Source organism: Argentina anserina, chromosome 5 (assembly GCF_933775445.1).
Source record: "Argentina anserina chromosome 5, drPotAnse1.1, whole genome shotgun sequence".
NCBI classification, from domain to species: Eukaryota; Viridiplantae; Streptophyta; class Magnoliopsida; order Rosales; family Rosaceae; genus Argentina; species Argentina anserina.
This window is the reverse complement of record NC_065876.1, coordinates 6,407,436-6,432,385: the sequence shown is the minus strand read 5'-3', so window position 1 is coordinate 6,432,385 and position 24,950 is coordinate 6,407,436. Positions and strand designations below refer to the sequence as shown.

General features: G+C 37.2%; 4 protein-coding genes across 12 annotated transcripts; 1 reads left to right on the top strand and 3 right to left on the bottom strand.

Annotated features, from left to right (window-relative positions):
* The first annotated feature begins 933 nt into the window (after positions 1-933).
* On the top strand, positions 934-4,496 carry LOC126793445 (ADP-ribosylation factor 1-like). 3 transcript variants are annotated; one of them, XM_050519969.1, is made up of 9 exons: positions 934-1,075; positions 1,188-1,220; positions 1,877-1,937; positions 2,023-2,091; positions 2,234-2,417; positions 2,834-2,901; positions 3,613-3,731; positions 3,825-3,906; positions 4,203-4,496. In XM_050519969.1, the coding sequence occupies exons 3-9, from the start codon at positions 1,920-1,922 to the stop codon at positions 4,206-4,208; spliced, it is 546 nt and encodes a 181-aa protein (XP_050375926.1). In that variant the 5' UTR covers positions 934-1,075; positions 1,188-1,220; positions 1,877-1,919; the 3' UTR covers positions 4,209-4,496. The 3 variants fall into 3 exon arrangements, with proteins under 3 accessions (XP_050375926.1, XP_050375925.1, XP_050375924.1); XM_050519968.1 differs by having other exon boundaries at positions 1,880-2,091; XM_050519967.1 differs by having other exon boundaries at positions 1,877-2,091.
* A 421-nt stretch (positions 4,497-4,917) lies between these two features.
* LOC126795388 (ERAD-associated E3 ubiquitin-protein ligase hrd1-like) lies at positions 4,918-5,496 on the bottom strand. The gene has a single exon (XM_050522232.1). The coding sequence runs from the start codon at positions 5,494-5,496 to the stop codon at positions 4,918-4,920; it is 579 nt and encodes a 192-aa protein (XP_050378189.1).
* LOC126793443 (calcineurin B-like protein 7) lies at positions 5,377-8,198 on the bottom strand. 3 transcript variants are annotated; one of them, XM_050519965.1, is made up of 8 exons: positions 8,050-8,198; positions 7,807-7,889; positions 7,552-7,611; positions 7,353-7,461; positions 7,209-7,261; positions 6,974-7,054; positions 6,735-6,847; positions 5,377-5,540 (listed from the first exon to the last, which is right to left on the bottom strand). In XM_050519965.1, exons 1-8 carry the CDS (start codon positions 8,117-8,119, stop codon positions 5,501-5,503), a joined length of 609 nt encoding a protein of 202 aa, XP_050375922.1. In that variant the 5' UTR covers positions 8,120-8,198; the 3' UTR covers positions 5,377-5,500. The 3 variants fall into 3 exon arrangements, with proteins under 3 accessions (XP_050375922.1, XP_050375921.1, XP_050375923.1); XM_050519964.1 differs by lacking the exon at positions 5,377-5,540 and adding an exon at positions 6,068-6,619; XM_050519966.1 differs by lacking the exons at positions 5,377-5,540; positions 6,974-7,054 and adding an exon at positions 6,068-6,619.
* Positions 8,199-17,673: 9,475 nt separating this feature from the next.
* On the bottom strand, positions 17,674-20,878 carry LOC126796250 (calcineurin B-like protein 7). 5 transcript variants are annotated; one of them, XM_050523025.1, is made up of 9 exons: positions 20,726-20,878; positions 20,040-20,171; positions 19,849-19,931; positions 19,564-19,623; positions 19,292-19,400; positions 19,123-19,175; positions 18,844-18,924; positions 18,652-18,764; positions 17,674-18,075 (listed from the first exon to the last, which is right to left on the bottom strand). In XM_050523025.1, the coding sequence occupies exons 2-9, from the start codon at positions 20,137-20,139 to the stop codon at positions 18,021-18,023; spliced, it is 654 nt and encodes a 217-aa protein (XP_050378982.1). In that variant the 5' UTR covers positions 20,140-20,171; positions 20,726-20,878; the 3' UTR covers positions 17,674-18,020. The 5 variants fall into 5 exon arrangements, with proteins under 5 accessions (XP_050378982.1, XP_050378983.1, XP_050378985.1 ...); XM_050523026.1 differs by lacking the exon at positions 20,726-20,878 and adding an exon at positions 20,541-20,719; XM_050523028.1 differs by lacking the exon at positions 19,849-19,931.
* Between the last annotated feature and the right edge of the window lie 4,072 nt (positions 20,879-24,950).

Genomic DNA, 24,950 nt, shown 5'->3' with positions numbered 1-24,950 from the left:
TTTCTATTAACATTTATGGGGTAGATTGGTTAAGGATGGCTAGAAGAAAGAAATCAGGTTTGGTTCGACCTAATTCCTATGCTTATGGTCTTGGGAGTTCTTTAACAGCAAGATCTCCTAATCCTCTAGAGCTAGTTGAAGTTGGAAGCGAACGTGCTTCAAGCCAAACACTTGTTGCTGCTAGTGGACCTGCTCCAAGCATAGTTGAACCTGTTGCTTCTGTAAGTGAGGGCGGTGAGTCTTCTTCTCTAGGTACAAAATGTACTAATGGTTTGTGATGGACTTATGATGGATTGTTTAGACTATTTAAATGACTCAATGTTGTTAATTCATAGTTGTATTACTTGAATACTTGAAATGTCGAATGATAATTGTATGTGAGAATTGAGAAATTAAGTATAATAAAGTTACGAGACGGTGAGATTAGGCACATCTTGTCCCAATCTTAACCGGGATTAATCCCGAGTGCGGTGCATTTTCAAAACTCTCGTCCGGTCCTAATCCCATCCCATTTCAAAAAAGTGGGATGAGCCTCTTCCCATCCTATAACTCTCATCCCGTCATGTGCCTAGTCCTAATGGCGTGGCATCTTCACATACAATATGAACGGTTTAAATTTTTATAAAATCTTGCACGGTGAGCCTAAATTAATTTTTTTTCAATGACTAAAATTGCATTATTATATACAGTGAATTACAAGATTTTCTGAAAATTTATTGAATTAGAAAATCTTGTAAACCCAAAAAAAGAAGTTTAATGGGCTCTAACATGAGCCAGTTGTAACTCAACCCGACCCGATCGACCCAAACTCCAGTTTTTGTTTTTAATTTTTTATACATTACATTTTCTGAGATTCACTTCGAGAGTTCGAGTCATGCTGGTTCTGTGAGCGGCAAATATGTCGAGGGTGAAGAACCTGAAGAGAGAGAGAGAGAGAGAGATGGTGCCACCGTGGTACCATTCGGTTGGGGCTGCCCAAACTTTTATGCTCCCGCCAAGGCCAGAGGTTTGGCTATTTAAATCGAAGCTCGTCGGGTACAGTCATTTCTGGCTAGCGAAAACGAAGAAGACTGAGGTGAGCTCTCTCTCTCTCTCTCTCTCTCTCTCTCTCTCTCTCTCTCTCTCTCTCCATTCTCTAGTTTAGCTTAGCTCTTGCTGCTTCACTATTCTCCTCTCTGCAATTTCAGGTTTTCTGGTGGAAGAAGAGCAATCGTATAGAGGTGAGTTTCCGAGCTCTAGGTTTTAAATTCCGGTTAGGATTGGTGAGTTTCCGATCTTTAGGGTTTGATCTGGCGTGTGTTGTTATGTTTTACTGCGTCACTAAGCTTCAGCTCTCGCTCCTTCACTATTCTCCTCTATGCAATTTTAGGTTTTCTGGCTGAAAATCAATTTAGGTGAGTTTTTATACATTAAAGTGTTGAAAATCAGTTATCTGTATTTTTGGTTTGATTACTATGCGTGTCTCATAGACTATGAGATGTATACTGTTTGTATTTGCAATAACTACATAAGGCATGTGTTCCTAACTACATAAGATATCTGAAGAACTTGTTAATAATTTTTGTTTAATCTTTGTCTTAAATTTCTCATTTGCTATAGAGGAATGAAGGAATTGGAATACTGAGTGATAGTAATTTAGTTGCTTAGTACAGTACCTACCATTCACAGGTTTAGGTATACTATTGTGATTGTTTCTCATCTGTTGCCTGAGTTCCAGGAACTGGTGGATTTGGATTTAGTTGTTGAACGATCTAAGAATATGTTAGAGTTTAAAATTGAAAGGAGGCATAATCTATAGGACTAGGAGGTTCATTTTTTTTTGGTTTTTGTTCGAGTGATAAACTGATAATGTAATATTGGATTTATTGCTTTTCAGAAGCCTAATCAGTAATCACTGTGACGAAGGAGATTTCTGCTTCATGGAATCTGAAGCTGAGGTACTTCAGAGTTCCTCAAGTAATGACCTTTCTTAGTTTGTCACTGAGGGTTGGGAACTTGTGGACAGTGACAATTTCTTTTCAGAATCGTCATTTACCTCAAGGCTCTGATGATCCTGACAGTTGGCTAGTTGTGCAGAATGACTCCACCAAGGTACATTAAATATCAGTATATCAAGATAGTTTTAGCGCTCGTTTGCAGACTTTCCCAGTTTAACTTCGGTGCTTAATAGTTGGTTAACTATTTGACTTGAAAACAGTTAAGTTAAGCTCTGAACTTGGTTGATAATTATCAGGGACCCACAGTCAGAATGGAACTCACGGAGCTTTTGAACCAGCTTTTCAGCAATGAAGAGGTGCGAATTCTGATGGTTGGTCTCAATGACGCTGGTAAGAGCACCATCCTGGAGATGCTACATCACGGTGAGACGCTACGTATCGGTGGTGGGATGATATACAAATCAATTGATAATACTGGTGGTGAGTCTGTTCTTTCCAGACTGATGACTGTGTTTCATGACATGTACTGTATATAATATGTTGAAGGTTAATAAACACTTGATATAGCTCACTTTGATCTGAATTGATTAATAAAACACTGACAATCAAACTGCTAAAGTTGTTTTATGAACTTATGCAGCTTTGTATATCTAACTCTTGTTTTCTTCAATATAATGGAATAAATTCTATGACCATTAAGTTAGGAACATTTCGAAAAGATTTTCTGGATCAGTTACATTTTCACATAAATTTGATCATGTTATGTGACATCACTAGGTTGCCTTGTGAATTTCAACGATTCTTCTGTTCCTTAAGGAAGCTGATTAGGTTGTGATGCTTTTAGGATTATTGCACATGTGTAATTCCAGGAATAATAGAATATTGTGGATTGACAGGATGTACATTTGAGTGCCTGGAAGGCAAGAACATCAAATTCACAGTCTGGGATGTTGGGGGTCAGGAGGTATCAAGTTAGTAATTGTTAAAGAGGGGCACAGAGTAGAAGGACATTTATGTTGAGTTATTTCTGAATGTTGCAGTACTTTCTTGTATTGAAAATTTTTGTCAAATATGTGATGGCCATTTTCTTCTATTTAGCTCCAACTTGTGTGGAGACTCTCCTTCCAGAACATGGGTTTTATCTTTGTTGTGGACAGCAATGATAGAGACCATGTTCTTCAGGCTAAGGATGAATTGCACAAGATGTTGAAAGTGGTTTGTTCTCATCTTCTGGGAGCACTGTTTTACACTTTTACAGACATTTCTATGTTTTGTCGTCGCAGTTACTAGATTTCTTCTGGCTTATGAGATTTAACAATGGATCAAGAAGTTGTAGATTATAGAAATGAGTTCATGGGTTTAGGTAGTATACTTTACCTTGCATGTGTATGCATTAGATCTGTGTTGGATATCTGCAAATCTCTATTGTTTGTGTTTTCTTTCCCTGAAATGGACTTGTGTAATGAAGCATTCCTTGACCAATATGATATTCTGCTTTAGATTTGCATGCTATCCCTAATCAGTAACAGTTACTGTCACTGTATTAAGTTTTCAATGTCTATTGTTGATTTCGGTTATCTACTCCCTGTCTTTCTAGTATTATCTGAGTGGATTGGCTAATTAAAATGTGGATTTGGTTTCTGTACCATGTTATAATTATATATGCTTGTTTCAGGACGAGCTGCAAGAGGCTGTGTTGCTTGTTTTCGCCAACAAACGTGATCTTCCCAATGCAATGAATGCTGCTGAAATTACTGATAAGCTAGCGCTTCACTCTGTCCGACAACGTCACTGGTAATTTTATGGCCTTATTGTCCTGTCTTCCTTTCTGTCACACGTTCAATAATCTTTAGTCTAATATGCTTTTTTTTTTTTAAATCTTTACAGGCACATCCAGAGCACTTGTGCAACCCTTGAACAGGGCATATATGAAGGCCTGGATTGGCTCTTTAACAAGATTGCTAAGAAGGTAATTACTGATTTCAATTTCACAATGTTTTAAAGTATTTCAGAGCAAATATTACATGTAAGTAAATTTACAGTTTTAAGTAGCATTTGTTAACAAGTAACATTTCAACTTTGGAAAATGCCGACCTTGTTTTGATTGTTCATGTTTTAGCTACTTAAATGTGTAAAATCAAATTTCATCATTTTAAGTAGCATTTGTTACTTGTTTACATTTCAACTTTGGAAAATGCTGATCTCGTTCTCATTCTCGTTCATGTTTTAACCACTTCATTTTCTTATACATTTCTGTCATTGCAGGATTGATCCCTATTTGGGAGTCATTTTGAGGACTGGCAATTCTGATGCACAGGCGGATATTTCATAATTCGTGTTTTTATTTCCTCGAGACAATTGAATTTGTTGTTCAATTCTTTTTTCCTGCAAATGGTCGTTTCATTTGTAGGATTTCAATAGAAGAAAAGCGGTTGGTCAAAATGTATAGATTTAAGCTTGTGATTGAATTCGGATAGTGTTCTGAGTTGTAATTGGATTTTGACATACCCTCCTTTCCTTCCAAGTTGGACCGTTTACTTTCCGTTATTCTTTTCTGCTTAGTTGGTTGGGTACTTGGGTTCTTTACTGCATATTATTCTGTGCCTAAGCTATACCCTTATATCATGTGTGTATACACAGCATTGTCATGTCTTTTTTTTTTCTTCTTCTTCTTTCATTTAAATGGTATTCCCCTTTTAATCTTTTATTGCTTAGAAGAACAATATAAAATTTCAATTGTGAAGATAGATAAGGAGAAATGTACAAGTCTTTTCTAAACGTAACCTCGGCCCCCGAAAATAAATATAACCTCTTTCATTCTAGTAGAGACTGTAGAGCCACTAAAAGACTACGGCAATATCTAAAGTTACAACTTACAAGTCTATTCGAAATAAATTTGCAGCTAGCAATTGATAATTAAAGATGCCAACGGCCAATGTGGTCATTAAGTTGATATCGAATAACAAAACTGAAGCTGCCCTTAAGCTGGATTTGATTTCTCTCCGACTTGCGCAGTTGGCATTGGGTGTCGGCACAAGGGGCACAAATGGCTGATCTGCAGCCACCGGACAATGCAAGTTTCATGATAGATATGTGAGCAGGGCAATTGAGTAGTCGTCAGTGAGGCATTCCCGTGATTTTCTATTTCTTTTTCTTCTTCGAGGGCTTCCAGCGGATCATCAAGAAGGCCTTCCTGCCGACAGATGGCACATGTAAAACTAGCAGCTGCTTCATCTGAACTATCAAGCGTGACCTTCCGCAAACCCTCAGTGGCTGACTTGGTTGCAGGAATAAACTTGGGCTTACGACTTCTTTCCCTGACAGGGTGAAGGGTTGCATAGGCAACCGATTGCCTTTCAACGAGCGCATAGACTCTTGCCTGAGCTTCCGATATGGTCGACCTATACGCCGTGATATCCCTACCCCTCTCAAAGGTACTTTCAAGGTTCGGAAAAGTAGGATTACTCGTTAAGTCGCTAGAGAAGCTAACAGTCACGTAGGCTAAGCACACAGTAATACGGAGGTCTCTCTCCCACCGTTGTGCAAACTCTGTACGCATTCTTTCAAATAGTAGCGGCTGCGCACCTTCTGGAACTCCCAGAGCTGAAAGAATAAGAAACATAGAATTAGAGTATTCTGAGTATGTATACTCAATCCAGTTGCGAAGTACAGTTACTGTTAACCCTGAAGATAGGAGGGTCGGAGCACCATAGGCAATGGGCACGTCACTGATCTCCCACCGGCTTGGATCATTATTACCATGAATCGCGGTTGTGCTGAAATATATAAATGTTATTTCTGTTATTTCTTGCCCTCCCGGCCTGGTTGTGGCAATTCTTGGTTCTGTTTGCCACATTCTAAAATCATGGTAATGTCTCTCCTCCGCCATATGCCGGAACAAGTCGTTATCGATCAAATCTCTACCTATCAATATATGGGGTCTCTCGGATGTATATAACTATATATTGTGATAATTTTTGATGGATCGCGCTCATGTATGTACCCTAGTCGATTTATGATATATATTTACTTGTCCATCAAGTATACAAATCCTAGTCAATTTTAGGACAAAAAACGTACTTATCCTACATTTCCTACGTTGTCTAAGATATGCATATACGTATGGGAGATCGGAACTAGTTTTTTTGTGAAAGTTACATGTATCCCTTTGATATTTTACGCTCATATAATAATACAGAACATACTGGATCCCTTTGAAGATTTAGATCCGACCATCAACGAATAGTTTAAGTGACGCAATATTGCAGTTTGCACCCCATGACCCCATCAACATATACACACGCTGATCGAGCAAAAGTAGAACACATAATCTGCTTGTGTGGAGGATTGTCTATGTAGAGCACAAATTGGATCGGAACGTTTGGTACCAAACTACTTAGGGAGGGATCGACGTGGTTCTCATTGGGACATTTATTTCACCGTATCTTCGTTTTGGTTTCTTCATTTTGTATGAACGATTGTACGATCAATTTAGCATAGAAGGCTTTTCAAATGGATTTTATTCCAATTTTCTGATTAAGGAGTTCTATTAAGTAGGGTTTTTAAACAAAAAATAACACATTCACTCATGGGTTGTTTCAGGCCTTCAGCTGAATCAGTTGTTTGTGTCATATTCAATGTCTGATTTCTGCACAAAACTTGGAAATGAACTTGTGATGTCCCTACATTGTAGTTAAAAATCCACCAACTTAAATAGTTAAAACATAGATTCGTAATGACTGTAATAAAATGAAAAATATTACATATCGTGAACATATGAATTATATACGGAATTACCTTAGGTACGGGATAGTCATGTTCTTCAATAAGGATGGGTTTCGATCCACGAGTTTATTCCATTCTTCCAGATCAATCTTTCCATCTCCATTTAAATCTGCTTCCTCAAATGTCTACGAAGACAAATAGCAAAATGTCTACTTAATTTTTCCATTATTACTAAGAGTCTAAGATAAATGATTCGATATATCTACGATAGCACCGATACCAGCGGCCATCTTGTTTATATGTCTAAGTACCTTATCAAGAATGGCTTCAACAATGTCATCAGATAAGATCAAGTCCGATTCTATGAGAAGAGCCATAAGCATTTCTTTGACCTATAACCATGCATGTAATTAAGTACAAAAGCATGAATCGTACTTCCTCTGCAGATGCATGATGTTGCAGATTTGAAATAAGACCGGATATATGGGTTATATATTGTCTAGCTAGTCAGAAAATAGAAATTTAAGTGTAATCTGAATATTATACCTCGTCACGTTCAATGAAGCCCGTTTGCCATATATCATACAAGTGAAACGCAACTGCCAGACAAAACCAATTCATGTCAAAGTAAAGGTTAAAGATATATACGTACAAATTAAGCGCTAAATGAAAATGTCCAGAATTGCGTACATGACACTTTTTCTGCTGTTGGTGCTTCAGGGTGGAAGACACTTAGACACTTAACAAACTCTCCGAATTCTATGACTCCGTCGTGCTTTGAATCACACATGTCGAAGATCTATTGTAATAAACAAGATAAGTTACATATATACTACTCGATGTAATTGTATGTTATTGCATGTCAGACTGAAGTGAGGGAGGAGCTCACCCTGTCCGCAAAGAGACTTTGTGTTTTGCTGTTCCTGAACAATCCAAGCTGAAATTCTTCCTGAAGTTTTATATGTTGGTAAACTAGTACACTTAGTTAAGAAGGCCAAGTTTCAATTATCAATTTGAATACTTAACCACAATATAAGAAGTAACTTATTTTAATGCTTTAATATATGGACAGCATTATGTGCAGCTATACGCACGATATGAGGGTTAAATTTCTAAGAACAAGATCGTTCAACATGATACATACTTTACTGATAAGCCCATCATCAACTATGGAACTGCTTAACTTCTTGAACAACTCGTACAAAGTTTCTATCTCAAGCACTTTAACTGCAAAACCGTACCCAAGAATATTATCGTCAGGCCTGATTATCGTAATGCAAAGGTGAACTTCTATATAATTAAGTATATTCGTACTAATATTATGAGGTAGTGCAAACCCAGAATGGATTAGTTGCAAACTTAAATAGATTAATATATGGAAGCTTACAATAGGTTTGAGCAGCAAGAACGGTTAGGTGTTCACGTTCATGTCTCTGCTTCATGCAAACACAACCCATCAGGCTTTGTTAGTACTAATATGAGAGGCTGTTGGATGAATGTACATGTGCAATGTGAATATTGGAGGCTAAAAAAGCATTCAACTTCTGAGGGTTTGAAACAATTTTATGATTCTGTCCCTTATATATATATGAGCCCGAGTTTTGTGCTTCATGTTTTACCAGAAAAATCTAAGAGATATATTGTTTTGTGGTCATTGTTGTATGATTATGACCTATCAGAGATGGATATATGCTAATATGAAATTGGATTTTTGGTACGTATCATCTTTGTCTTCATCAGTTTAGGGAAACGAAGATCGAATTTATGCCAGGTAATTAACGTGCACATGTGCCTTGATGGAACATGATAAAAGAATTCCATAATAATGGCCGGTCATGGTGTCTTGTATTTGTATTTGGTATTAGGAATTAATTAGGAACTTGGAATCTAGTTCTTATCTTTGGATGCGAACGAAGCCTGTCAGAAGAATAGAAGCTGCACATATAATCAAGACTCTTTAAAACATTCCCAACTTTAATGGTTAGAGATGAATGATGAGACGAACTCCTAATTTTTGAAACAAGAAATACAATTTAGTAAAAACTATTGAAAATCTATGTGGCATCTAATGGAAGACGGAAACGTGCATGTGACCGGCGCGGGACTGTCAAATCGAAATTTTTGGAGGCATCGTTGCAAACTTTCCGCACATGTTCCTAGTTTTTCCCCGATGGGGTTTGGGTCTTGTTTCGATGCAGGTACCTCTTCCGGGGCCAGGCTCGAGCAAAGCATCTGCTACACCTTAGGCTCGACCTCAGGTGACTAGTGCAGAGTCCTTGACTTGGAAGAAGTGCTATAGCGCGGTTCTGGCTAGCTCTATTGTACACTATAACAAGAAAAGCAAGATGACTGTCTCTCCGGTGAAGGGGGCTAGCTACCGCGGTGACTTTGGATGCTGAGCCTGAGTTTGCTCTTCAATCAGGGAATGGGGTGATTACCATCTCTCCTAAGCAGAAATCTAAGAGGGACATACCTAAAGGAAGCCAGAACAAGGTGAAGAAACCGGCTGCTGTTCATGAAAACCGGTGTGCCACAATCCCAGCTACATGGAAACTGCACATGATGGTTGCGCCTGAGGAGGAAAGTCCTAGTGGTGGAGGCTCTGTTGGTACCGGTGTTGACATGGTGGGTGGTGTCAATTCTGGTGTGATCGAGCTCGGTGGTTTTGTTGGTGAGCAGGATATGACTGTTGTGCTCTAGGTGGCACACGAGTAATTTTACTTTTCCAATTTAATAAGTTAGGATAGACTCATAGACTTGGTTTCGGTCCCGTTGATCAGTCCCTAACATTGGTACTTTGAGAGTTATTTCTTAATTCTCTATTGAGCTTATTCTTATGTTTATGTAGGGCATCTGTTTGCTCATTAGTTTTGGTTCTTAGGAGTTTGGGTGCTCTAGGGACGATTCTTTCTGTAGTGCCCTTGAGGGTGAGCTGTTTGATTGTAACTATGCATGCTATAAGAGCCGAAAACTTCATCAGGGTTAACTTTGCACAGCGCACGAGAACGTCCCACAAGAGCTCTGTCCGATCAACCATCAAAGATGTGATTAGATTACAGTGTACAACAGCTCCCATCCCTGATGTTAAAGGGAAAATTCTAGTATACCAATGTATGCTATACATCTCACATTCGACGGTCGATATTATTTTATGAGTGGGGTCAAAAAAATAATATCCGTTATTAACCGTTGGATGTAGGATGTATAACATACATAACATGGGGACGACATTAGAACCAATGTACAACAGTAGCAAGTCTTGTGAGACTAAAACCAAACCGATACTTGAAGTATTGAATCAAATTGAATCATAAGAGATATATACAGAACCTGCCTGGATCCAAAATAACTTGCATGTTGATGAAGCTAAACTTGTCTGGATCAGTAAATACAAAAGAATGATCAAATTAACTGTGTCCTATGTAATTATTTAGCAATACTTGCTTCACTATGCTACGATAGTATAATAGTGTCCTCATAGATTAACAAGTTGCTTCAGAAGTCTACGATAGGATTGAGGGATCAGCAACACCTAATAGAATGTAATTATTTAGCAAAATCTACAACAGAACCACTATCAGTTATCGTGTCCAATAATTAGTGACCATAATCTATTTTCCAGGCGAAAGCAATTTCACAGTTCATAGTTTGAAAATGCAAAGATGAAGGTGTTAGGATGCAAGATACGAGAAATAAGGAGACAGTACAGATCCATTTATCAAACATCGGCTTTGGGGCACAACAAAACAGAAGCTAATTTAGCATTGCCACAAGTATCATGCTTAACTGAATATGTGTTAAATACTAGAATTCATTTCAGTTTATCCCCTTAAATTTTACACTTAAAATCAATTCACCCCTTAAACTTTTATTTTAATCAGTTCACCCCCTATACTTTCAAATAAAATCAAAGATGGATAAAATTCAAATTTTCTTAGTTAAAATCTGATCAAAAACTATTAAAATAAAGCTTCAAATCATATATGCAAGACCAAAACAGAATTCCTAATAATTTTACAACAACACTGAAGCTTTAAAATTAGGTCTCATAGCATAATTATCAATATAATCCATATAAAAAATCTGAATTTTGTCATTCTTTGATGTCATTTGAAAGTATAGGGAGTGAACTGATTAAAATAAAATTTTTAAAGGTGAACTGATTTTAAGTGTAAAATTTATGAGAATAAACTGAAATTAATTATAAATACTAATTCAACAAACAGTAAGAACTTAAAAGGTATAAGTAAATGTCTATATTCAGTCTATCAATATATTATCATCTTTCTGTTAGATTAAAACTTTAGGATAAAGTTGATGCATGTCATGTGGGTCTTATCAAACCATCAAATAAATTATTTCTGATTTTATATAGTACTTTAACTTGGACACAATTCACGCAAGCGAACGTATCATTGTCAAGTAAAAGAAGTATTAGGCCAAAAAATTATCGTACTCCGGGGATTAGTGCCTAACCTACAATCCTAGGTTAATCGGCACCTAAAGTCACTAGTGCAAATAAAGGAAAAGAAGAGAAAATAAACAAAATGCTACTCTAAGGCACCAAACCTTAGTAACACTCGGTCTATGTTCGCACCAAAGCCTAATCACAACTTTAGCCTAGTGATGATTATTTACAAAAAGTTGATAAGTGTCAGAAATTTGAATGTATAGATCAATGAAAAGACTAACCTAAGCTAATAAAGACAAAAAAAAAAGAATGAATCTAAATAAGAGAGAGAATTTAGGTAATAGCGATCCATTTAGTGATTTCAATATAACGAACACATTTCAAACAAACAAACATACATATTTATGAGTACTAAATTCCGTACTTAATGCAGATCAAGTCCACTTAGCCGAATTTCCTTAAGGGTATTCACATTTCTGACTAAGGCAAATGTAGACTCTCTATTTCATGGACTAGTACCTTATTTACCTTATTAGGGCTACTAAAACATGAACTAAAGGTGAAGAGTTCTAAAAATTAGGGATTTAAGCATGCAATATATAGTTTACCCACCTAAATATGTCATGGTTACTTAGTTCCACACCCAATGTCGGTCAAAGTCCACTAGGTAAATTTCTCCTATGATATCCACTCTTCTGATTAAGGTCGGCAAGAATGAATTTTCTAACCCGAACTATCAGGCCGTGTTAGGGCCACAACAATATGATTAAAGGTGATGAGTACAAGAAATAGAAACTTAAGTAATCACTAGTTCTAGATCAAATAACTACTTGGCACACCACACTAATTACTTGAAGCTAGTGTACACAAAAGAACCTTCACTTGCATCACACATCACAAATCTTAACACATAACAAGAGTGGTTAATTCCCCAAATTCATGCATCAAGACTCAATAAGCATAGTAATTAGAGAGCACCCGACCTATGTGAAAATACGATATATATTGTTTGGAATTAAGTTCATTACATCAAAATTGAGCTAGAGTTAAAACCCTAGCTCCCAAAAGTAACTACTCACTACCCATCAATAAATACATCATCAAACACATAAATAAAGAGATATGGGAAAAGAGGGGAGAGTTAATTTGACCACATCTAGCTACGGGTTAGTATAAATCAAATATACTCTTCACCCAACTACCCAATTGAAGTTGTCATGTTTTTGATGAATTCTTTTTTTTTTTAATTGAATTCTTGATGAATTCTCTTAAGGTTGAGTGAGTAAGATACTAAAATTAAAAAGAGAGGATAATTGAAGAAATGGTGGAGTGGTGATGGTGGGAGAGGGCAAAGCCCTTCCTTTGGAAAGAAAAATGCGGCAGCCTCACTCTCTATGTCTCCCCTCCGGAGAAAAGAGAGTTATGATAGATTTTTTAAATTTGTCGCTCACTCCTATTTTGTCAACTACATGCCACCACCCTAAATAAATATTATGTGTCTTTTATAATATATATATAATATGAAAAAAGACAATTTGCATTTACTTAGGCTAGTGGGCATAAAATGTGCATGATAAATGTGAGTGACAAATTTGATTATACAAACGTGTGTGGTAGGAAGGTGAGGAGACTCCACTACCACGTGGCAGTTTGTGATTGATTGAAGCAATAAAACAAAGAATTGCTTAATTGATGAATGTTGATACCATGCACGCACGTGATGGAGGCCTCGGGAGAACTTCATGGCTTCTTAGTCATGATTAATTACTCAATCAAGAGATTAATTTAAGGCAAATTAGAGTACCAATTTACATTACAAATTATAAAATAATCAATAAGTTTGAAATAAAATTAAAAAATAGGCATTTTTAAAAATATTTTCCGTACTGTTTTACCATTTTCTTTTTCATCATCTTTTTTTAATTCCGTTCATAACTTTGCCGTCTGACGATAAATTTGAGTGTGATTGATACTGTTAGAAAGAAATATTTCTCTCCCTTCTTTCATTTGATATCATACACACACCAACCACTATACAAGGCGCATCAACCCTTGCAAGAGGTTGCTGCCTTCCATGATGGTGCTCCAATTTATTCTGGCGAAATCGGAGCTCAAAGCTTTCAAATTCTAGTTATTATCTTCATTCTGAGCATACTCATACCAATTTTCTTTGAATTTTAACATCATTTCACATATTTAGACATTTTTTCTCGGCATATCACACCTACTGTCACATCCCATGTCACACTATTTGTCACACCCCCTCACACTAACCGTCACACCCGTTGTCACACCTGTTGTCACACATGTTGTCACACCTTATGTCACACTACCTGTCACACCCCACTGTCACCTGTCACAACCCATGTCACATTTGCTGTGACACTACCTATCACACTAACTGTCACACTACCTATCACACTACATGTCACACTACCTATCACACACCATGTCACACTACTTTTATAGTGACTATGTTGTGATAAGAAGAAGAAGAGAATGACTAGAAATAACGAACATTTGTTTATTGTTATGTGATCTTGAAATTTTCAAATCAACTAATATGATCCAAATATGTCGTACAAAACACCACCAATCACACATCATGTCACACTACCTATCACACTTCCCGTCACAACATAAATGTAGTGTAACTGATAGTTAACAACCAACCACACTATTAGTCACACTAACTTTGTTCTGTGACGAGTAATGTGACAAGTGGTGTGATTGATATTATGACTGAATTAACTTCATTGTTGTACTTGGTAGCTTTTACAAGACTCATAAAACTGAAGTTGAATAAACAAAAAATAACATAAATTCTGATTGGGCACCCAGAAAACTACTATGGGCACCCTTCACTGAATCTCCGACCAAGCTAGGCTCTTTCCGGCGAGCAAGCTCTTGTTCAATCGACGTCCTCTCTTCAACGTCGTCGTCATCACCACCATCTCTAGATAATCACCATCGTCTCCAATCTAGATTTTCCCCACCAAGCCCTACATCAGTCGTTGTGTTCCTCTGCTAATCAAAACCAACGACGCGATCTATTTCGATCTTGAAATTGGTGGGCGCTTGGGTGAAGACGACGGCAGGGATGCAATCATGGGCTCAGTCTTCAGTTGGAGATTCGGTTTCTGGTGAGAAGCCCTAAATCGAGAGGTGAGAGCTTGAGATCTGCAATGGTAGACAACGGAGAGATCGAGAGGCTTCAATGGCGGAGGCGGGAGGAGGTCATGGCATTTGGTCTACTAACGTGCGCGTGTTAAAGCACTTGACGATGGGGTTGATACGGTAGGATGGGTTCGGCGTCGTCGGAGGTGAGGTGAGGCAACTGAGGTGTGACTGTGTGTAGGGGTGCAAATGAGCAGAGTCAAGCCGAATACTAGGTTGTTTATGTTTGGCTCGTTTTCATTCAAACGAGCTTGAGCCAAGACAAATTTTGATTTTTGTGCTTCATGTTCAAGTTCGACTCGGCTTGAAAAAGCTTGAGCTAGGCTCGGGCCGGCTTATTTAATTAGATGAGATCGAACTTGAATTAAGTTGGTTTATATCATACGAAAATAAAATTTTAAAATTTATAAATTAAAAAGAAAATTCAAAATCTAATGTCATTGTATCACACAAAATCCCTTTTATTTGTAATAAACTAAAAATAACAAATCAAACTCGTTATAGAACTTAAAGTCTTTAACTAATTATTCTAGAAAGAAACATTTCAACTCTTTCGAACTAATATCATTTTGCATATAAAAATTATACTTTATATATACTAGAAAAGTTAATGAGTCAAACTTAATTAATAAACGAGCCGAACTTTTAACAAATCCGAACTAGCTCGCGAGCTAAACGAGTCGAACGAGCCAAATACTTGTTGTTTAAACTCGGCTCATTTTCAAGGTCAGGCTAAATATTGAGCTCAAACTCGGCTCATTTTATTTTACGAGCTCGAGCCGAATGAGCTAAAAATGAGCCGAACATGAGTCGAATACGAGCGGCTCAAGCCTACATACAGCCCTAACTGTGTGAGGCTGTGAGAGATTGGTGCGGGTTTTCTCCAGTGGCAGGAGTTGTAATTTTAGCTAAATTCATGGGTAAAAGTTTAAGCATAAATAAAATAGATTTTTTTTATAATTTTGAAATATTACTTGATTTTTTTCTTCTAATTTCATATGTCAAATGTGATTTTTTTTATAAGAAGACCATTAATTAATTCAATACAACTAATTTTTCTTTTTTGCCCCTTTAATGCTCCAATTTTTTGCCAATTCCATCTAATTCCGTATTTCCGCTTATTTCCCTACAAAATATATATTAATAATTAATTACATAATAATTAACTCAAAGTTAGTTTAATTTACATATTTAAGTAGAATTACATGTATAAAAATACACGTAATCATACTTCAAGGGCAATTTTAGGAAAATAACCCAAATGAGTTATGGTTATATGGACTTATACGGATACACAATTCTACAAACTTATACAAATATGATCTCATTTTTTATTTATCAAATACACAATATCTAATATGTTATAATGAATATGTTGTGAATCGAGCTCACGATCGCTCACATATGAGGAGAGACTACGATCTCATTCTTAAATGGATTATTTGCTCTTTTCATGGGATATTATAATTCCCATCAATTTTATTTTCTTGTGTTTGGAAATGGTAAGAAATGTAAAAGTTGGTAGTATATATTGTAATTCCCATAAATTTCTTTTCCCATAATACCCTCACATTCATTACAAAACATAACATTAGTTTGGTCTAATTATGGTAGGAATTTCATCTAAAGTGATTTTTCGGGGTGTGTGGAGGAAACCAATTTCCCATTGAAATGATGGTTTTTTGGACTTTATAATTGTAAAGATCGATGAACGGCTAAAGAGAAATTTTTTTTTTGAACGGTTTTGAATTTGCAAGCTGCACCGGTTCAGAGCCGAACCTGTTGTCTGGTATCTTTACCACGCAACCATGTCTAATCTTGAACTTCGGAGTTGAGCACAAAGCTGGGATATGCAATTATTTATGTCCCTGGAAATGAGAAAACACGAACTTAATGCATGGTCTGGATTCTGGAAGTTCGATGAAAATGTAGCTTCGATCAAACAATATATAAAGTTAGTGAAAATGGCTTCAAAAGTTCATAATTTTATGTACTACCTCATTTACCCTCTTTAGCAAATATGATATCTTATTTCGAGTATATCTATGACAATATACAATATATAAGGACATCATAAGTAACTTCCAACAAGATTAGAGCATTCATTTCGTTTGAATTCATGTTGCATAATGGCTCCGCACCACAATATTTTTTAACCTCGTTCGACTTGATAAATTTTGGGTCCCGTCCCTTAAGATGATGTGAATTAAGATCATTTCAGGTTGATTCCTTAGATTGGCAGGCAACCTTTGATAGGAGGTTTCAGGGGTCTGCATTATGTCACTTATGTTTACTTCGTTACCGGAGAGCGTGATTGCATATATGATATGCTTGGTTAGTCGTGTTGCTGATAACCTGGTTTGCAGGGATATGGTGCTCTGATGAGTTTTGCAGGGGTGAGTGTCCTCTGTTCTGGATCTACTGCAGTTATCATGTGGGTACACTCTCCATGCCACTTCCTTCATTTCCACTTCTTCAATTTCCCATAGTTATCTTGCTCTGCTACTCCCACGTGCCATAGAGAGACTATCGAGTTCTTATCGTTGAGATGTTGCCGTCTCTGCCATTGAGTAGCTGTTCGTTGCTAGGATCTCTTCTTTCTCCTAGCACCATCTCTAGACTTTCACATGCTACCATAGCCAGCCTTCCACATGCCATCACTTCCACCTTGAGGCTTCCATTTAGCAGTGAGACGTACCTTCATTTTTTACAGTTCAAGGAGATGGTTAATTATGTTGATGGTTTGGGTTTGAGAGTTGCCAGTTCTTGCCTGCGATTCCAGTTAGCATTGTGATGAACGTCATCCGCTTCCTTGTATCTCTTGCCGACTTTTCTACAACACTAATCATATGTATGCTTGTTAGATATACTCGTATACTAAATAATTGGTCTCCTTACATTCATTTGTCTGTGTAGTAGTTTCCAACTCTTGAGTGTTTGTTTGCAGGTGTACAAATTCTTCACACGATGATAAGGGAGACATTATCGATATTCATCTATTATAGGATGACATGTTATTGAATATAGAGTATAGTATGATTTCATATTAGTAATTAGGATCGTGCATCATTTGAACGATTATCTATGAACAAATTGTTAGACCGTATGATTGTTGACTCCATATCTCTTGCTAGTATGATTGTTTCCAACTCTTGTGTGTCATACAGAGGGCATTAGCTCATGTTTAAGGGCAATTTAATAAAAGGAATAACCCACTTTTTGACTTATACGGTTATGCCCTTATATATGTAGTTGGAAAATAGCCATAATCTTCTCCCTGTTTTTTTTTATGCAAACATAAATTTTATTGAATAAAAAAAAGATAGAACTTAAGAGGAGACATGAAACCAAGACTCTTGAGGAGAAAAAAAAAATAGCCACCATAATATAACGAAGAAAAACCAAAAGTGATTGCATCAAAAGTGATCTTATGGTTTTAATCTTGTCATCTATAACAATGTGGATGGATGAATTATTGAAAATGAAAAGTACAAAAAGCAATGGACATTTCACTAGAGTTTGGGAAACCAATTTTCAACCTAAATTAACATGTATAGTAAATCATACAATTAGATTACAAAAACTCTTTCGATCAAAACATAGAGTATAAAACATACAGGCTATGCTACGGTATAAACTTCTCTTTCTGCAGGTTCCTTCCACCTCATTGTGCTCTAAACATGGATCATCGTTACTACATGTGTTTAGACATCCAAGTATTGAGAAAAACGCTTAGCCATTGTGTGTGATCTTTACCACAACCGTTGTATCTAATCTTGAACTTCAGTGTTGAGCACAAAGCTGGGAAATGCTATTGTTATATCCCTAAAAGCCAGAAAAAAAACGATCTTAACAGATTGGAAGTGCGATGAAGTTGTAGCTTTAAAAAACATATAAAGTTAGCGAAACTGACCACAAACAGTCATAATTTCATATAAAACGTACATCATATACTAGAAAATATGGTATCATACTTTTGAGTATAGCTATGGCGATATATAAGTACAACATATGTAACTTCCAACAAGATTAGAGCTAACTGGTTTATGACCCAATAGAAGAAAGAATAAAACCGATGCTAGTGAGAAATAGGCTTATAGGCCATCTCCAACAATTATTGCAAGGTGCCACAAGCTCTAGAATGTAGCACCAATGATCTCAAACAATAAAGGGCTGTAACAAAAACTGTGGGACTCAATGCATGTTCATCATAATCATGTTTAAAGCTTGTCACATAGTTAGTGTTAGATTGTAGTATACTATTATTGGTGATGCATGGTAGATGTATAGTACTACTTTCGTGTGGTACAATTTACTACGAGTGCTACAAATAGTATCAACTATTCTTTGCCAAAAAAAAGTATCAACTAGACAACTATTGGAGACAGCCTTAGGACTCACATTAGATATGGAAGAGTCATATTCTTTATAACAGATGGATGCTTTGCCACATATTCATTCCATTCTTGTTGATCAATTTTTCCATCTCCTTTTAAATCTGCCTCCATCATTGTCTACATTAAAACAAGAAGCCAATTAGGTTCAATAATGAGTAAATTACGACACACAAGAAAAACCCATTGTGATCAAAACCTTGTCAACTATTGTTTCAATAACATCATCGGTAAGTGCCAGATCTGATTCACTCAATAGGGCTAACACCATCTTCTTTACCTGCCACAACAATATTATGGACAACATGCATAGAGGCAAAAAGATCAGATAACTTTGAAAAATGATCAAGAAATTCTGAAATTTAGGTAACTGGAAATATATGAATAATGATGGGATATATAGTGCAGAAGACTAATAATTTTGTTCGAAATACAAACATTGACAGATTGCTTCGTCATATATTAATGGGATTCTTACCTCATTACGCTCAATATAGCCAGTCTGTCGTAGATCGTACAATCTAAATGCAACTGCAAAGTATATACTTCAACTGTTAAATAGCCAGTTATAAAGTATGATCGATATTCTAGCTACAATAGAAAAGAAAAGAAGGAATCGAAGCACAGTATATAAAAGCATATCATACATGAAATTTTGTCTGCTTCAGAAGCATTTGGGTGGAAAATGCTCAATGATCTGACAAATTCTCCAAATCCAATCACCCCATTACGCTTGACATCAAACAAATCAAATACCTGCAATGACATAATGCCTGATACTGTTACAATAAACGTTTGAAATGGGATGGGATGTTACTTCTCAAAACATACTATTGAGGAGAGCTTCTTAGGCAAATGAGCAACTCTTCCTACTCTTAAGATGAATTCATCAAGAAAGAATGGTATACAGTACACCAACCCTGTCAGCAAAAAGATTCTGCTTGCTGCTGCTTTGAAATAGTGCAAGTTGGAATTCTTCCTGTTCATAATTATGCCAAACAATTAGTGCCATGGCATCTGCATAAATGAAGTATCAAAGATTCTATTTTGAGTTTTAAGGTATAATACATAGCTTTCAGAGTTCATATCCAATAGTAAGTTCTTACCAAACAAAGATTAGAATGAGACAGTAAGTATTCCCACGATGTGTACCTTACCAAACATACCAACACATTCAAAATGCAAATTTTAGCTAGACGTGTACCTTGTGTAGAAGACCATCTTTAATAATGGAATTGCTTATTTTCTTAAACAGATCGTACAAAGCTTCAACTTCATTTACGGTAACTGCCAAGTAAATTGAAGTACTAGAAACTTTAAAAACTCATTAAACTAGATTGTACAGTTCTGACCGGATAATAACTTACAAAGCTACTTGTTAAATTCTCAACTTACAAGCAGTTTCTGAAGCAAGGATAGTAGGCTTCTCATATCCAATTCTCTGTCTATGAACTTGGGAACTCTTGAAGCAAAAACAGCTCATGAAAGGAGCCATGATACCAATATAAGAATATCAGAAACTTCAATCTGCTAAGGACCAATGAAAAAATAATGCATCAATAAAACATGTAGGTCTTCTTCAATGTTTCATTTGAACATTCACAAAAACCATACGAAAATCCCAACACCAAGCGAGAAATTGAGAGAATCATGAACTCAATCTGGACATATGGTTGCATTTCAATGAAGGCCAACTGGCCAAGATCTAGCAAGAAAGTTTGAAAAAAAAAAATACCAGTACATAATTAATCCATTATTCCTAGTAAACATGGATTCAAAGCCAGCGGCTTCACACAACATGAACAAAAAGTCAATCAGGATTAACAGAGGCACCCCTGCTTTATTAGTCTAAAATCTAAAAAACCCCAACAGAAAAAAAAAACCCTTTTTACTTACCTTCTTTCCATTCGATCATCCCCAAGAAACAGAGAAATTTGTAGAAACCCCCAAAATCTCTACCTGATTCAGCTCAGCACGCTAAGAAGCATGCAGACCCTTTTCTAATTTTTCCCTTAATACAACTCATGTAAGTATTACTTCTTTTATGACTCATGAAGTTAGGCACAGACTGGGAAACTGACCTGGGGGAGTGCTGTATCAAAAGTAGTAATCGATGAGTCTGAATACAAGTCCGTCTCTTATTGCTTATTGGCTTAGTATATCTGGTGTCAAATGTACCTATATCTATCCTGGTTAACGTTTTCTAAAGCCAGCATCATTTTCTCCATTTTGCCTCCCAGCCCTTTTCATTTCATTTTAATTTTTAAAATAAAGGGTTGAGTAGTTGACTACACATGAGCTTCATATGAATCTTCTCCTATCTGGCATCATCATACATATAATGTCACTTTCTAATTTAGATGGTATTAAAAATATCTAATCTGCTGGCTCTTGGCAATCTGGTAGATTCATTCGATCCAAGTATCAATAAACTACGAGCCTAATTTTAGGTGAAATTTTAAAATATTATTATGATCTAATATGCCGACGCGTGCCCCTTGTGATGAGGGCTTGAAGTAGCAGTAGTCGTGAATCCTTGATCATATGTGCCTTCTTTAAATTGGTTCCCCTGACCAATGAGTCAATGACTCGTAGGTGTAATTTCACTTATTTGTTTATATGACGTATTTTTATATTTCTATATGCACCGAGGGAGCATGACTATCGTATTTGATAAAATATATAAAGATATATATATATATATATATATGTTCTGTGATGAAATAATTGTGTATTATTGAATGATATGGGGTCCTATATATAGGCATTACAAAACCACAATCCCGTAGGATTCGGAGTCCTAATCTATTACGGAGATGCTAATCTATCTTATAACAGGAAACCTATTAGGCTAAGACACACCCAATGGTAGAATAGTAATTCTCCCGGAACACTCCCCCTTGTGTCGCATGCCTAGGTTGCATGGTGCACACATCGTTGCCTCGGTAAAAACCTTGTCAAGCAAAATAAAAACCTCTTGGGTAAAAACAAAAGCTTGATCGAAGGGAAAAAGAGCACAACGCACCGTCTACATTTGATAGCATCATGTGAGCTAGACTCCCCCTGAAGTCTACGAAACAACTCCCCCTGATTAGTGCCATAATCATGGAGTACAAAGAACAACGTATACAACGTTCATTACATGCTTCTCAAACGTAGTCTTCGGCCAATGATTAATCATTAATCTAGCCACACATCCTTAGATCATACATGCTATACTTAGCCAAACTTAGATCTTAGAAAACAAGATTGCATAACAACTCAAAACAAGAGTTTGCAATGAAAATCAGATTCTTGGATAGAATGACTTTCACTTACTTAAACGGCCATAACTTCTTCGTCAAAATAGGTATCAGCGAACTGTAAAATGTTCTGAAAAGTAAACACCCGTGGCTTTCCAGTGACATAAGGTTCACAACCTCATCCGATCGGAGAAGTTCACAATGCTCTGTCGAAGTTGACTGACTTGCAAATTTTCGGACATGACTGTCCTACTTTGCTAAAATGGCCATAACTCACTCAATATGATAGCTATGAATGAATGGTTGGTGTCCCTGGAAATTAGACACATAGACCTTTCTAACGGTACCAATTTCACCATATTTCATCGAGGGAGCTGTCTTGTAGGTCTCGTTGAAGTTGACCTACGAAACTAGACAGATTCTGATTTGTCATATTTAGTATGTCTTTCGCGAAAAGAATGAGGGAATGGACCAATGAAGGACTGATTTTGGTCCAAGACGGAACTGTACGCACCCTCTACGCTACCAGTGTCAACTGCTACACCAAGGCGTACGTTGATGTTGCTGGAGCTGCTGACGGTGTTGGTGTGGATAGGACTTGTGTTGGTTCACTAAGTGTAGAACTAAACCCATGTCAAAGAAGCAATGCAAGTCCAATGACAATGCATAGGCGCATAGTTAATCACGTCATAATGAAAGCAATAGTGTCCCAACAACACTAACATGTATGAATGTATAGCTCATTGAATCTCTTCATCATCTATACTTAGACGGAATAGAGAATCAAGAATTAGCTTCATATGAACACATATGGGTATGAGTTCTTGCAACCGATTGTACTACGTTCTCTCGAACGTCGCAATCTGATTACATAAGCTCTCCGTGGTCTGGAGGCATTTAAAGTCCCTCAGGCACTCTCATATCTGCGTCAAGATCCCTTTACAGATTTTCTATGACCACTATCATGTGCTGCAAATCAGTTTTCATGGACACTACTACTGATCAAGTAGCGGAAAGCAATTATGTCCATAACGAGAGAATATAACTCATCGTAGTCAATACTAGAATAATGAGACAATCTTTACGCCATAAGTCCTGCATATATCGCATGACTTCATCTTTCTCATTACACTTACGAACAACGACCAACATAACAAGTCTAGTTCAGCCTGTATTGATTCTTTCCACTTCGGTCAAGTTGCTCATCGTTGATGCTTTATAACGGAATAAGAGCATAAGTGAATACATCATCAATCATGGGAGATCAATCCATTAAACACAGGCGCGCGCTGTATATGATCAATTTGTGAGATTTCTATTCTTCTCTAACATCAACAAAAGGAGTCTGTAGCGTCCCACAGAAACTTAGTTGATACACATGTTTAGAGAATATCTCTTGATGATGGGCGAAATACTTGTGCCTACGCACTTCGCTTCTTTCTAGTTTTGATTCTAGAGAATAATGGTCTCCTCCTTCATCTAGGCAGGAGCCAAGACCAAAGCTATGACCCTTACTAGTCAATCTTTGCCTTTGCCGCCCTTGTTTTGTGGTGCAATGCCACGGGCGCCGACAACACCACATCGTACGATGGTGCCATCGCCGGCTTCCTTCCCACTGTCAGGGATGGTGCCAACGGTGCTAGGACAAGGTCATATGAAATTCTCTCATATTATGAGAGTTCCAACCTTACCGGCACATCACAGCATTTATGTGCGATCTCGTCACTTTCACAATATCGGTAAAGTCATTGAGCATCGAATCTTTGACTTTCTGGAGGTCGATAATGCGTTGCACATTTGCTCACTTTGAGTAGTGCGAGATCTTAATGAGACATAGTGCCACACCACGTCAATTCCTGGCGTTAAAACCGGAATGGGAGCATTTCATATCTTCCCCTAACGACGGGAAGTATGTCGCATCAAAGTGACCGTCTGCTAATATCGCAGGATAGAGATCAACGGTTGTAGATTGGAAATAGCGGACAAGTGTTGGTGATTCATAAATCATAACCAACCAGAATACTTAATCCTTTCAAGTAGACCCATTGAGATAGCTACAATAGAGGCACATAAATAACTTTAACCAAATAAGTGTTTAAGGAAAATAACGTTGGGATCGTATCTAGTGACCATCTGGTACGCACTAAACGCTTGGCAAGTTGTGGGTCTGAAATGAATAAGTGTCGCTGCATGCAACATCATTACATATCTCCATGCAAAAATCGGCAGGTTAGTACCCATAACCAAGTCCGAGCTCTGCTAGATCGTGCAGTGAATGAACATGAGGAATAATATGTTCAACGACGATCCCAGTAGATATGCAAAACGAAATCATCAAAGTCGTGGGGGTGAACTCTCCAATGGTATCCAATCAAATAGATGTGAGAGGATAGGAAGGGTGGTGAACCCTTAGGATGATGATCATAGCTAAAAACTTTAGCAAATGCAGCGTTTCTTGTGGAAAGCAAAGCGACGTGTGACCAACGCGTCGATGCTCTTAACCTATGCCATAAAAATACCGAAAAATGTCCGCATTCGGTTGGATAGGGTCCACTAATGTCACCTTAAATACTTCCTAAGAATGAAATGTTCTCGGTTGGAGCCTTAGCAAATAAGGACTTCCTTGAAATCTAGTAAAAGAACAAGCTTTGCAAAATGAGCGATGGGCATCAGAGATTACCATGGAGGCATTAGAAAACACGGGAGGCATCACAAAGCTCCTGTGAAGGAGGGGATGCCGCCACCGACGGCCTTAATGCCATGGAGCCGCCGAAATAGGCAGGCTCGGCCTCACCGTGTAGAGCATGGGTGAGGTGGTCCTTCAATCGCTTCGTGAAGATGAAAAATAGATGATAATGTGAATTTCAAAGAACTCGAATCATCATATCTTGTTCAAAATGACCAAAAAACGATCATGTCAAAACCGAGAAGACAGTAAAACCGAACCCATCATTCAAAGAATCTTGAGTTACATAAAGCTACTACTGCAAGCAAGCAAAACTATGTCTGCAAGCTAACAAAGCTACTGTCGAAGCTTGAAAAAGATATTGTCAATGAAATCTGA